Source organism: Hemicordylus capensis, chromosome 4 (assembly GCF_027244095.1).
Source record: "Hemicordylus capensis ecotype Gifberg chromosome 4, rHemCap1.1.pri, whole genome shotgun sequence".
Lineage (NCBI taxonomy): Eukaryota > Metazoa > Chordata > Lepidosauria > Squamata > Cordylidae > Hemicordylus > Hemicordylus capensis.
The window spans coordinates 178,436,965-178,451,042 of record NC_069660.1 but is presented as its reverse complement, the minus strand read 5'-3'; the positions used below and the strand labels follow the sequence as shown (position 1 = coordinate 178,451,042).

The 14,078-nt window shown below is 45.8% G+C and overlaps 2 protein-coding genes across 2 annotated transcripts in view; one reads left to right on the top strand and one right to left on the bottom strand.

The window, feature by feature from the left end:
- Positions 1 to 4,366, bottom strand: part of NSUN2 (NOP2/Sun RNA methyltransferase 2) — a 74,455-nt gene extending 70,089 nt beyond the window's left edge. The window contains exons 1-2 of the mRNA XM_053243645.1: positions 4,146 to 4,366; positions 3,692 to 3,852 (exon numbers count right to left, since the gene is read on the bottom strand). Of these exons, the coding sequence (XP_053099620.1) occupies positions 3,692 to 3,852; positions 4,146 to 4,199 (215 nt within the window). The 5' untranslated portion in view covers positions 4,200 to 4,366. The remainder of the gene's footprint in view (positions 1 to 3,691; positions 3,853 to 4,145) is intronic.
- Positions 4,367 to 10,247: 5,881 nt separating this feature from the next.
- SRD5A1 (steroid 5 alpha-reductase 1) overlaps positions 10,248 to 14,078 on the top strand; it is a 30,992-nt gene continuing 27,161 nt past the window's right edge. Inside the window, exon 1 of the mRNA XM_053243646.1 lies at positions 10,248 to 10,757. Coding sequence (XP_053099621.1) covers positions 10,411 to 10,757 — 347 coding nt within the window. The 5' untranslated portion in view covers positions 10,248 to 10,410. The remainder of the gene's footprint in view (positions 10,758 to 14,078) is intronic.

Sequence of the window (14,078 nt, the reverse complement as noted above, 5' to 3'; positions counted from 1 at the left end):
ACCCATTTTCCTAAGAATATTCCACAACTTGACATGGTCAATGCAATCAAAGGCTTTTCTGTAGTCAATAAAGCACATATTGACTTATTTCTGGTATTCTTTGGCTTTCTCAATTATCCAGTGTGCATCGGCAATGATGTCTCTTGTTCCTCGGCCTTTTCTGAAACCAGATTGAACATCCGGCATTTCCCTTTCCACGTAGGGCTCTAATCTGTGTTGGATGATCCTAAGCATTATTTTGCTAGCATGTGAAATTAAGGATATTGTGTGATGGTTTGTGCAATCTGTCAAGTCTCCTTTCTTTGGTATGGGTACGTAGACTGGACTCTCCCAATCTGTTGGCCACCGTGTTCTCCAAATTTGCTGGCATAGTTTGGTTAGAGCCTTGACTAATTCTTCTGTTGCCTGCCATATTTCTGTAGCGATTCCATCAATTCCTGTAGCCTTCTGACTTGATAATGCCTAGAGTGCTGATTTAACTTCATCTTCCCCTACCAGAGGTTCTTGCAAGTAGGGAATATCTTCTAGAGTATCTTGAATGTTGACATCCCTGCTGTACAGAGTTTCAGTACATTCCTTCCATCTGTTTGATCTTCTCTGAATCTGTTACTATCTGTCCTTTGGCATCCCTTAACATACCAGTTCGAGGTTGGAACCTCCCTTTGAGTTCAGAGATCTTTTGGAAATCTTCCCTTGTTTTTCCGTGCCATACTATAGCCTTTTATAACCAGCTTTAATAAATCATATCTTAACTTTATTAACTATATAATAGATTTTAGATGCCACAGTTTAAACAGATCTTACACCCTGCATCAGCAGACTTAAACAGTTTTATACAGTGTAATAGTGTTATAGTTTGCTATTGCTTTTATGTTAGTATGTTATTATGATATCCCCTATTGCCTTTGTTTTATGAACAATATACATCTAAACAGACAAGGAACTGTGCTGTTCTTAATGAGCTCTAAATGAATTTTGCTAGCTATAAGGCAAAACTTAGGCACATTACAGGATCTAGAGTCATTCTGATCTGTCAAGAGAAAATTTAGGTAAAAGGAATCAGTTCAGTCTGGATATGAGCTAATATGAGGAGAGATGAACTTATGCCGAGCTACAGGGGCAAATAAGCTCTCCATATGGAATTCTTTGTTATCTCCCTTCCACCACAGCTGTGCACAAGGCATTGCAATGGGCCAGTGTCAGGTCTCTGTGGTACTTTAGGACTGTTAGCTGGTTTAAATAGTTGGCAGGGATAAAGCTCAGAATTTCATTGCCCAAAAGGACACCAAGGGGAGTGCAGCCCTGATCAATTTGCCGCTCCATATCCCTTATTTTGAGTCTGGCGTTTTCATAACCCAGGGTTAGCAGTGCAGTGGATATTTAACAAAATAAATTTTGTCTATGTACAGTGCCATTCAGCTATAATGCCAAACCATGGTTTGATATTACAAGCAGCACCTTAGGCAAGCATACTTCCTCCTTCCCTTGTGCACCATGTCTTCTAAACTGACTTCATGTTTGTGGGCAAGCAGTAGTTTGCAATTACATTTAACATGGCAAACTATGGTTTGCTCAAGCCATGATTCAGTCTTAAACCAGGGTCCCAAAACACAGTGTTTGCAAACAGTGTTTTGCCAGCAAGCAAGAAGGTAAAAATAAGAGCACACAAGAAGAGGAGAAAGGAAGAGCACAAGCCCAATAATCAGCACTTCTTGTGTGCATAACAACAGGTTCGCATTACATCTGAATGACTATTGTCTCTGATCCCTGTTTGCCCAGAATCAACAGCCCTTGGAGGTGGAGGAGAAAAAAGGAACACTGTACAGTCTCCCAGAGTAGGCCCAGAAGTCCCACCTCAGCACTGGGAAACATCACTGGGAAACCCTTGGCTCTTCAAATGTCGTAAACATGATGGTAGCTACTTCCATGATCAGAAGGCTGGGACACTATAAGCTTGAAGAGCCCAGGGAGGGTGATGCTTCCTGGTGCATCAGTGCCAAGGTAGGACTTCTGGGCATGCTCTAGGGCACTGTGCATACCGTATTTTATGGACTATAAGACACACTTTTTCCTTGAAAAATATCCACCAAAATTCAGGTGCGTCTTATACTCGTAACTGCGTCATACTTGTAAGCCCGCCCAACAGGTTGGGGGGGGGGCTATCCCCCAGCAAAGCCTGTACCGATGCTAAAGGAGGGGGTTGGGGGCAACCCTCTATTAACCTTGTGCCGCCTGGGGACTGCCGCTCCAGATCACCCTCTGCCGCTTGGGCCCTGGACTCCTCCTCCTCCCCGATCGTGCAAGTTTTACATCACCACCAGCAACACCATAGTTATCAGCTCTCCCTCCGGTTTTACTTTCTGCAAACATGTTCAGCTGCCTTTCTACAAAAATGTTCAGCTGAAGAAAGTGCAAAGAAGTAGGAGAGCCGAAGTGATGGCCGCTCCCTCCTCTGTCTGGAAGTTCATATGACCCCTGCCTGCCCACCCCAAGTATGTGCATTCTGGTGAGGAGAAGGAAAGCTCAAAAACGGAAGAGGTTTTTGTTTTGTTTTTAATAGGGTCAGAAGCGAGGTTGAAGAGAAAACAAGGAGTGGAGTAGGAGCAATAGAAAGAGGACTTATCTGAGGCAAGAAGAAAGGAGAAGAAACTGAAGCAAGGCTGAGAGTCCTTTCCTGAAGCTAGCAGGACTTTTCGGTACAGTTTTGATAACAGTTTAATATGTTAAAACTCTGAAAAACTGGATTAAAATTAAGGTGCGTCTTATAGTCCATAGCGTCTTATAGTCCATAAAATACGGTAAATCTAACTTCCCTTCCCCATTTCCCTCTATGACTGACAGGTCTAATAGTGCAACAGAAAAACTGAACTACTGTAGCATTAAAAATGTACTACAAGCAAGAATAATTATACCATACCACTTCCAACGCTTGGAAGAAGAAAAAGATACACTGATCTATTTCTGGCTGTTCAGTATACTTTAAGTTGTATAGTTATAATAAGGCTGCATGCAGAGATGGGTCTTTAAAGGGAAGATAACTTGGAAAAGTAGAGTAGACAAATTAATGGAGGAGAGGTCTATTTGTAGCTATAAATCATGAAACCTCCAAGTTCCATATATTCTACTAAACACCAGTTGCTGGTGTGCAACAAGAGAAGAAGCATATTTTCTTTGAGCCCTGCTGGTGGACTGCCCAGAGATATCAAGTAGGTTACTGTGGGGAATGGACCTTTGACAGGATCAAGCGCCTCTCTTGCATGCAGCTTCAACCAGCCAATTGCAGATTAAGACCTAGCACATGTGATTTAATTCACCAATGGAACAGAATAACCTTTTCTCAGAGGAAAGAATATGAATATACAGACACATACAAGTTGCAGTTTGGAGCCCTCACCCCGCGTTATTTTATGTAACAAACTGGGGCAGTTAAGAGACTGTGCAAACTATTGGGTCAAACCTGATCTCTATGATGAGCACTAGGCAGGCAAGCTACTTTCTCTCAGTCTTACTCCCACACACATCCATTAAAAAAAGTAATAGTCACCGCCTGCTTTACAAAGATATTATATTACAATAAGTACGTTATGTTTCGGGACGGGCTGCCGTATTAAGTAGTAGTATGAAATCTGCCTCTCCCACACCCAGATTGCACCCTATCGCCGAGCTCAGCCCCACCCGCACGCCTCCTCACCTCTTGTATCCTGTGATGCGGAGGGTGGCCGGGAGCGGCTCCCGCAGGGCCGCCATGAAGCTCTCCCATTCCCCCGGGGGCACGAGGCCCAGCTCGCCATAGTAGTGCTCGAACAGCGCGTTCTCCTTCACGATCTCTGGGTAGCCGCCGTCAGGCCAGCCCTGGGGAGAAGCCCGAGAGGGGAAGAGCCAGCCCGTCAGTCCCAGTTCTCTCCCTGAGGGGAACCACCCTGAGGGTCTCTCCCGACTGTATACCCCCTTAGCACGCAGGTGGCGACTCCTACGGGGGAAACTATCCCCGCACATAGAAAGCGAGCACATCGACGAGGAAGCGTCTATTCGGTCAGGTTGTTTCCCTCGGGGGGAGGCCCCGGCCCCCGCCCCCCGGCTGAGGTAGTGCAATTCAGGCCCAGGTCTCCCGCCGTCCCTCCCACCTAGAGCAGGCCTCGACTCACCCCGGGGCCCCTCTCGCGGCTCTGCTGCTGTTTATGGCGCTGCCTGCGGCCCATTGCACACAGCAGACTCGCCGCGCCTGAACGCAGCAAAGCTCCGACCCCGCCGAGTCCCGAACTGCCGCCGCCGCGACCAATTTTCTCAGCAAGAAACGGAAAACCCCTCACAGCCGGCGCTTAGGAAACAGCTCACTCGCAGCGGCGCCACATACCTCGATCTCAGCGCAGGCGCGGAAGAGACTTGTCAAGAGTCCGCTCAAACGCAAGGCCTAGAGATCCGGATTCACGGAAGTAATTGTTTACATCTTCTACGGGGGGGAGAGATGGCTCATCATAACCGTGGAGCAATCCAGAACTTTGCCGTAGTCTAGATGTAATAAGAAAACAGCTCCCAGCAGCGAAGAACAGTCTTACTTCGCGTGAAAAATATAAAAACATTTTTAAGGTGGTGGTGTGCGGCGCGGGGGTCTTATTCAAAAGCGCAAGGCGTTTATCTGTACACAAGAACAAGCCACCATCTGCACCGGGCTGGGCAAGGGTCTGAGTGGATAACCTAAGTACACTAGGCTAGCGTCAGCGGTGCTGTATTGTGTGGGGAATTTTTGCTGAGAACCCAATCTAGCCTCAGTTCCACTTCAAACCTGCAGTATTAACAGTGGACTACGTTCCAGGAATGTTGTAAATCACTTTCTCTCGGCTTACAACCCGCAATACTGGAAAAACAAAAACTATATTGTTATTGGCCATTTTTTTTAAAGCCAGATCTTAAAAAAATGTACACAATTAGAAAGATCGTAAACTCCGTTTCGTTGCTACTGTAACAATTTTTGTTTCTGCGTGGGCACGATTTCTGCCCACTATCAATTACGTCAAAATCCTGAGTTGCTCCATTGTTTTCTATGGGCAGTTCTCATGTACGGCCAGAGCAGAGAGAAAAGAAACCCGGAAGTTTTGTGACCAGACAATGGAATTGCCAGTCTTTTTTTCTCTCTGTCTCTGAGAAGCATCGCCAAAAGGCCACGCGTTTCCTCCTCCTGGTCTTCACAAACCAGGAGATCGGCCCAATGCAGTGACACTTCCGGATTCTATGTGAACTTCCGAGTGGAATATCAGATTTGTAACCATAATAAGGTTAGCACAGTAGAGGTGGTAGTTTGTTTTTTTTGCTTTTAATTTTTAAAAGTTTGGCATTTCAGGTTTTCTAGCTTGTTAGATTCTATCCCTTGGATGTGTTGGATGTGTTGGGAGCTGTAATCCAACAACAGATGGAGTAATGAAGTTGTGCAGCCTTAGTACAGAGGAGTTGCAAATGATACAGATGACAATGAACAACTAACAACAATAACAATAACAACAAAAGTATTGCTGCACTTTAAAAGCTAAAGTACAGCAATGATATCCCTTCATTATCTTGGTCATCCAAGATATCACAAAATAGTGAGAGTTCTCCAGAGCTCTTCTATAAGCTGGATGTTAAGTAAAACAAAGAGAGGAGCTCAGTGAGGAGACTGAAGTTTGGCACAACAGGAAAGCCCCAAAGCTTGCAGTTTGAAACAGTCTTTAAATGGAATGCAGACGGTTTTATACAGAGTTAATTAGAGTATCCTCTGCTAGGTGCAAGACATATTTCAGTTTGCACCAAGGGCCGCTGGGACAAACAATGGCTTCCCCCCCTTTTAAAAACACCTAATAGTTATTCAGAATTGTCTCCAGTACTAAGCAGATCACACCAGTCCCTTACAAGGCAAAACATAATACAGTAGTCCTTATATTACCCAAACTAGAGACTAAATTTTTGGTGATGAACTAGGTCAAGGGTTGATAGGAGCCAGTGTGTGGTTGGAAGACCACCTGCGCGACCACACACACACACACACACACACAAGTTAAGACCCACTTTCAGGTGATAGATCCTTTCTTCAGTTTTAAAATTCTTTTTTGGAACAGTTAAAATTTATGTTCCTAGACATAACAAATTTTAGGTAGCTCATATTGGGCCTTTAGAAGGAAAAGATGCAAATATTTCAACTGAGTTCTTTGTCCATAATATCTGTCTGAAATGAACACACAGTCATGTTGAAAATAGTCAGTACAGAAAAAGATACTACAAACAGCCCTGAGCAAAAGTAAATTAAATTGCCACCTCCATGGTCTCCCAAACCCCATCTCTAGAGCCACAGCCAGATTCACCTGACTACAGACACATAATACTTTTACGGCTCCAACAGGGATAGACTGGGAACTGAGATATCAGAAGACATGTGAAATTCTAATTCATTGATCTTCAACTGATGGGTCATGACCCACAACTGCCCTGACCTAAAGTGGGTGATATCAGGGACACCACAAGCATTCTGTTCACAGGTTGTTCTTTTAATTTTAAAAAAGTGAGTGACAGACGAAATAATTAAAAGTAGGTCCCATTTTACAGTTTGTAGTTAAAGGTGGGTGTCTCATCTGAAAGGGATTTAATCCATTACTAGCCGACCCCACACAGAGCTTCTGTGCGCTCTTTGGGGCCGGCAGTTACCTCTCCCCTCCCTTCTGCCCCAGTTTCTGCTTCCAGGCCCAGCCACCTCTCCTCCCCACTGCCACTGCCACTTCTCCCCCCCCCACCACCACTTTCTTTCCCCACTCCTGGGCCTTGCCTCCACAGCCGGGCCGGGCCCACCACTTCTGACCTCCACGGCAACCAATCCTTCTGGGTGCGCCTCAGCCAATCAGGCACGTCCGCTGCCCAGCTAATCAGCTGGGCTCTGGGATGCACATTCCAAGGCACATCCAGGAGAATTAATAAAATAGATATATAATTCTCCTGGGTGTGCCTTGGAATGTGCATCCCAGCGCCCAGCTGATTGGCTGGGTGACAGACAGGCCTGATTGGCTAAGGCTCACCAAGGAGGATTGGTCGCCGCGGCAGTGGCAGGCCTGGCTGCAGAGGCCAGAGGCAGTGGCGGGCCCAGCCACAGAGGCAAGGCCCAGGAGGCAGGGGGAGAAAGTGGGGGGGGGGAGAAGTGGCGGTGGGGAGGAGAGGTGGCTGGGCCTGGAAGTGGAGACTGGGGCAGAAGGTGGAGGGGGGAGGTAACTGCCGGCCCCAAAAAGCGCACAGATGCTCTGTGCAGGGTCAGCTTGTAATAGATATATATGAGAGAGACTAGTACAATAAGGCACAATAAGGATGTGCACGAACGGGTTCACGAACGGGTTCATGCACTCCTGGGAGGCAGGGGGTTTACCTTTAAGGAGCAGAGAGGGTGCCCATTCCCCCACATACACACGCTTTCTCCCCACCAGCACTGTCTCCAGAAACGCTGACGTGGGGCTGCTGCGTACCTCCTTGCAGCCCTGGTCAGTGTCATACCAGAAATGGCCGGTGCGTGTGTGCGGCATGCACACTGGTTGCTTCCAGTACAATGCTGACCAGGACTGCAAGGAGGTATGCAGTAGCCCTGCTCCAGCATTTTTGGAGACAGTGCCAGTGGGGAGATAAGCACCCTCCCTGCTCCTTAAAATAACCCTCCTGCCTCTAAAATAACCTCCTGTTTGAACGCTAGACCTCTGGACCAGTTCAGCGGTCCATATAAGGATCACCAAACTAGTTCTTGCACATCCCTACAGCACAATAGTTGGAGGAATCTTATAGGCTATGTAGTCCAACTGCCTGCTCGGTGCAGGAAATCTAAACCTAGAGCATCCCCAACAGATGGTTGTCATGCCTCTGCTTGAAGACCTCCAGCATGGAAATCTCACATACACCCAGGTTACTGCTTTCATTGTCAAACTGCTCTTACAGTTAATAAGTTTCTTCTACTATGCAGCTAGGATTTATCCTCCTATAACTTAAGCACATTGGATTTAGCTCTGCTCTCTAGGACAGCAGAGAGCCTGTCTTTATCCTCTCCTAATCTATGTGGCAGCCTTTATTTGAAATGTTATCTCCCCTTTCAGTCTTCACTCATCTAAGCTAAACCTACCCAGTTTCTTCTTTGGCTTGCTTTCCAGGTCCCTGACCATCTTCATGCGGTAGCCTGGTTGGTCTCTGGGTCATCTCAGAGAGACCATATTACTCCTGTGTTGAAAGAGCTACACTGCTGCTGATAAGTTTCTGGGCAAAATACAAGGTGTTAGTTAAAGCCCTAAACACCTTAGGCCCTGGGTATTTAAGAGAATGTCTTCTTTGCCATATACCCCACTGCCCACTGAGATTATCAAGAGAGGTTAGTCTGCAGTTGGCTTTCTCCATTGCTGCGCTGAGGCTTTGGAATGCCCTCCTTGTTGAAATAAGACCTTCCCCATCTCTTACAACTTTTAAAAAAGCAGTTAAGACGCATCTGTTCACCCAGGCTTTTAATTGGTGTTTTAAATTTTTAATTATTGCAATGTTTTTAACCTTTTTATTTTATGTTTATATTGTTTTGTTGTAAACCGCCTAGAGTCATAAGTTTTTGGGCACTATACAAATATGTCAAATAAATAAATACATAAATAATCATGGCATTATCAAGATGTTTACAGATTGACTACTTCATAATCAGTTTTAGTATTCCCCCCCCCTCCCAGTATCAGAATTGGACTGACTGGATCCTCCATTTTCCCTTTTTGAAGATGTAATAACCTTAGCCCATCTCCAGTCTTGTGGAATCTCACCTGTTCTCCATGATTTCGCTAAAACAATGAAGTTCCATGAACACATCAGCAAGTTATTTTAGTACACTAAGATGCAGTAGTTCATCAATACCTGAACTTATTAAAGATAGGTGTAACAGTCTTGAACTGCAGTCCTGACCCCTCACCATTCATGTTGCTTTTGAGAGGTTGCTTCCCATTTTTTGGGAGAAGACTAAGACAAAATAGGAGTTGAGCTGTTCCTCCTTCTCTTTGTCACCTGTTAACAAGTCACCATCCTTTTCTTTTCCTTTGAACATACCTGAAAAAACCTTTTTGCTTCTCTTAGTACCGCTGTCCCGCTTCAGCTCATTCAGTGTTTTCCTTGGTGTGTTAATGGATATTTTAAAACAGATTTTTATGTTTTTAACTGTTAAAATCTTGGTTTGTTTTATGCTGTAAACCACCTAGAGACTTCGGTAGTTGGCGGTATACAGATTTATTAAATAAATAAATAAATAAAGAACGGTCCCTACAAATTTCTTATTTTTGTGGAACTCTTTAGCTAGATACCTTTAAATCTTTGGTTTTGATTGTATTTTTGTAGGGCTTGATTGGAGATTTTGCAAAATGGTGTTTTGGCCAACTACTTTTGCGAATGGTTGCTGTTCTTACTTTGCACAGAAAAGTTATATACGGGCCTTTAGCATTTCATAGGAACATAGGAAGCTGCCATATACTGTGTCAGACCATTGGTCCATATGTCTCAGTATTTTCTACTACACCAGGGATTCTCAACCTTGGGTCCCCAGATGTTATTGGACTTCAACTCCCATAATCCCCAGCCACTTTGGTTGGGGATTATGGGAGTTGAAGTCCACTAACATCTGGGACCCAACGCTGAGAATCCCTGGAGAGATTAGTGGCTTCTCCAAGGTTTCAGGCAGGAATCTCTCTCAGCCCTATCTTGGAGATGCCAGAGAGGGAACTTGGAACATTCTGCTCTTCCCAGAGCAGCTCCATCCCCTGAATATCTTTCAGTGCTCACATTTCTAGTTTCCCATTCATATCCAACCAGTGCGGACCCTGTTTAGTTAAGGGGACAAGTCATGCTTGCTACAAGAAGACCAGCTCTCCTATCCTTCATGGCCTTTTTGCTCACCTGTTTTATGTTCCTCCACCCCACCCCGACCTCCCCCTCCACCCGCATACATATAGATATCAGCCAAATGAGGAAAACGGAACACGTCATGCGTTTGATGATGAAGTGGGCGCTAGTCCACCAAAGCTTTATGGCACAAGCAAAACTGTCTTCCTTGGAACGAAGTCTGTGATTATCTCCTAGTCTCTTTCTGTCGGGGAAGGTCTGCCCCCCCCCCCCGAGTGAGCAGCTCCCCTTTAGTGTCTTCTTGGCCTCAGGAAGCCCCCTGGTTGTTGCTGACGGGTGTCCAGCCGCGCGCTATCAATCTAAGTGACAAGGACACGCCCCGAGTTCGTCTCACAAATCAGCTTCTCGGGAAGCTTGACGTAACTGGCGGGGAACGCGAGAGGGTGTGCCGGTCAGGCCCCCTTCCTGGTCGGCGGCACGCCCCAAAGTGGGTGTCCAGAGGCGACGGGGTCCCGGGTGCCTCACTTTGCCCTCGCGCACCCCGCCTTGGCCGTTATGGAGTCGTTGGCAGCGGCCGTGCTGGACGGCTCGGTCTTCTCTGAGAAGTTCTGGCGGCAGATCTCTGGCCCGGAGGAGCAGCGGCTCATGCAAATGATGAGCTACGGACTGGCAGGCATCGGGGTTGTGGTGGCGATATTGCTTCGCTACATCAACACTCCTTATGGGCGCCATGCCTCGTCCGCCTTAGGCGCTGGCCTGCCACCTACCCTGGGCTGGCTAGTGCAAGAAGCTCCCTCCTTCCTGGTCCCTTTGCTTCTGGTTCTCTGCAGCGGCGGCAGCCGCCTTAGCTACTGGCCCAACCGGATCCTCCTGGGGCTCTTCCTTACTCACTACGCGTACAGGTGTGGAAGGGGATGGATGGGCTGCCTGGCTCGACCGCCGGGCTTGGAAAAGAATGCCTGAGCAGACCCCGACCCTTTATAGGGTGACCAGGGGCCAAAGGGGCTGCTTGTACCTTTGAAGGTTGCCATCCTGGCAACGCTTACCTGGGGACCAGCTCCTTTGAACGGAATGTCATGCAGTTAGTGGTGAGCTAACTTGGGGTTCTGCAGAACTTTTCCTCAGGTTGGTAGTTTAAAAAAAGAAGACGAGGTGAGCTGGGGAGAAGAGAAAAAGGGTATTGCTGGTGAAAGACAGCCTTGTATATTTTGCTAGGACTGTCAGTCAGTTATGGCACTGGCAAGGTTCTTGAATCCTCCTCAGCTAATTTATGTAGTTAATTGATTTAACTGAATTTGGGTATGAATGGAAACATTAATTCTGAAGCAAGACATGTACTTCTCTTTTATTTATTATTTGCTTTTAAATAATGCATGTGTGTGTTTCAGAACAGGCATGTCTTAGAAGAGGCACTATCTTCTGTTTAAACAGGCACTTGCCATCTGCTGTTTTTATCTTAACTTTAAAACTAGTAGGTGAGACTGGTCATTGACCTGGTAAAGTCATTCTGCGTAGACTAAACTTATAGGCAAGTACAAGAAATTAAATATATGTAACAGAACATTTTATTATAGTGCTGGTTAAAGGGAAATAAAAGAACAGTTTGAAATCTGTAGGATTGAAATTTCAAACATTCATTTTATTGACTAATTCCCATGTATGGTAAATTTGAATCTGAGAAAGCTCTTCTGCTTGATTGCTTCTCTTGGGCATGATGCTGTTTTGGAATTATTGATCTGATTGAGTGTGAGAAATCTGTTCAGAATAACAGTTGAAATCTGAGGATTATATTCAGAATTTCTGCTTTTAAAAAAATATTAAACTCTTCTCCCAGCATATTCTGATGCTGAAAAGTAGTCCATTCAGCTAATGTCACTGGCAAGGTTCTGTATGCAAAATTTGGTATCTAGGAAATTGGGACCTTCTTTTGCACAACAAACTCGTCAAAATATATAATAGACAATAACTGCTGCCCAACTAACTAGGGGCACCTTTATAGTTGATTAAAAAGTGTAATTGACTATGTAATTGTTGCAGCCTTACCTGTTACCAGCAACATCATTTTCTCTGCTCTCCACCCACCCTCTTCAGTTTTCATTCAGCTTAACGAAGGGTTCTGAGAAATATGAAAGCTTGCTTGCTACTCTGTGACTTTCAGGTGGTCCTAACAAAACATATACTACCAATGCTACTTGGAGTTCTTCTAATGGACTGCCATTGCTGCCTTCATTTTTTGTCTCCATTGTTCAGAGTAGGATTTCTGTGTAAAGCTTAAACAGGCATAGGATCAGTAGGAAGGGCACCACTTGGTTTACTACACAAATATGGTTATGACTGCATAGCTGCAATCTTAAGCACGCTAAGGACCAAACACTTTTAATCAGTGTTAAAAGTGTCACTGATTGACACGCTTAACAAGGAAGTAGACTGGAAGCAGTTATTTTACATTTTAAAAAACTGGGGGGAGACCCCTACTCGATCCAGGATTGTAGTGCACAACAAGGGAATCTTTAATATTTTCATTTTCTGCTGTTTTTGCACTAAAAATATTCCCTCCCTGAAGAGGCTATTTGCTTCAGTACAGGGGCAGAGCCACTATTGATTAGATGGGTTCAAATTACCAGCCGTGAGCCACAGAAGGGCCACACTAGGGGGGAAGAGGAAGAGAAATAAATGCACCCAGCCAGAAAATGGTGGCTGGAAATGTGCTCTGGAGGGCTCACACGGGCCCTCCAGCGATTGGGCCACGCCCACATGTGCATGACATCATGCGCAATGGCTGTCACTGGCACAGCAAAGCCACCAGGGACAGGACAGAACCTGGGCTTCCATTTCCTGGCTCTGCCACTGCTTCAACAACAAATATTTATATACCGCCTTTCAATAAAAAGGTTTCCAAAGTGATTCACATAAATAAGATGGATCCCTGTCCCCAAAGGGCTCACAATCTAAAAAGTAATTATTTCAGAAGCAACTATTCAGAAGCAATTATTTGCTGCATTGTCATTTCTGGAGCAAATAGGCACTGCAGGGATTGTGGTTCAGTGTGAAAACAATACAGGAGAAAAACGTTACAGTTGCTATGTGCCACAGTTGCTGGTCAGATAGCCCCCTCCCCCTTTACAACCACCATGTCTATAACATTTGCTATACATTATCTAATTCACCTTCCTTTTTCACAATATTGATAATCCTTTCTCCTGCTCCTCATATTGAAAAACATAATTTATGAATAACATCTTATGAAGTGGGGAATTGCATGGGAAGACACAATTGCAATACCCCCTCCCCCTTGTTAACTCAGAAAGGAGGAAGACTGGGGGGCTAGCTGAGAGGCCAGTGACTCATTCTCCACCTGAGTTTCCCTGGACTGAGCCAGGCGATTTGCCGATCTGGCCCTGCCTCCCCCCTTCGGCCTTGACCAGTAGAGACTAGGGATGTGCACAAAACCAGCTGGTTCAGTTCAAGTCCGGACCCGGACCGAGCCAGTCAGTCCGGCACCCCTCCCTCCCCCCCTGTTCAGGGGGTTGCGAACACTTAAAAAAAATTTTTTTTAATGGTTTTTTAACTTACTCCCTTTGGAGGAGTTGTTGGGGGCACTGGGGAAGGGATCTGTGGAGGTTTGTACCTTAGTGTGTACCTTAGGTTAGGTACCTTGCTGTGTGTACCTCAGGTTGAAGACTCAGGATAGAATGGAGATTCTGTTGGTGTACCATCCACCTCACTGCCTAACAGACTCTCCAACTGAGATGACTGACTCACAAGATTCACTGTGTTCTTTGCAGCTACAGTCTGCAAAGAACTGGTTGCTGAGTTGGTGATGGAGTCAACCAGGCTTTTGGTGCTGAGTGATTTCAGTGTCCACTTTGAGACTGGCTTGTCTGGTGCTGCTCAGGAGTTCATAGTGGCCATAACAACTATGGGCCTATTCCAGTTAGTCCTAGGATCTACGCATGTTGATGGTCACACGCTGGATTTGGCCTTTTGCTCGGATCAGGGGGGTGTTCCGTGGGTGGGTCTCCTGTAGTTTTCCCATTGTCATGGATGGACCACTTCCTGGTTAGGGTTGGTTTCACAGTCACGTATGACACCTACAGGGGTGGTGGACCTATTAAAATGGTGTGCCCAAGAAGGCTGTTGGATCCAGGAGGATTCCAAGGGGCCTTGGAGGGTTTTGGAGCTGGTTCTGCCAGTGTTACTGTCTGTGCCCTGTGGATACTTGG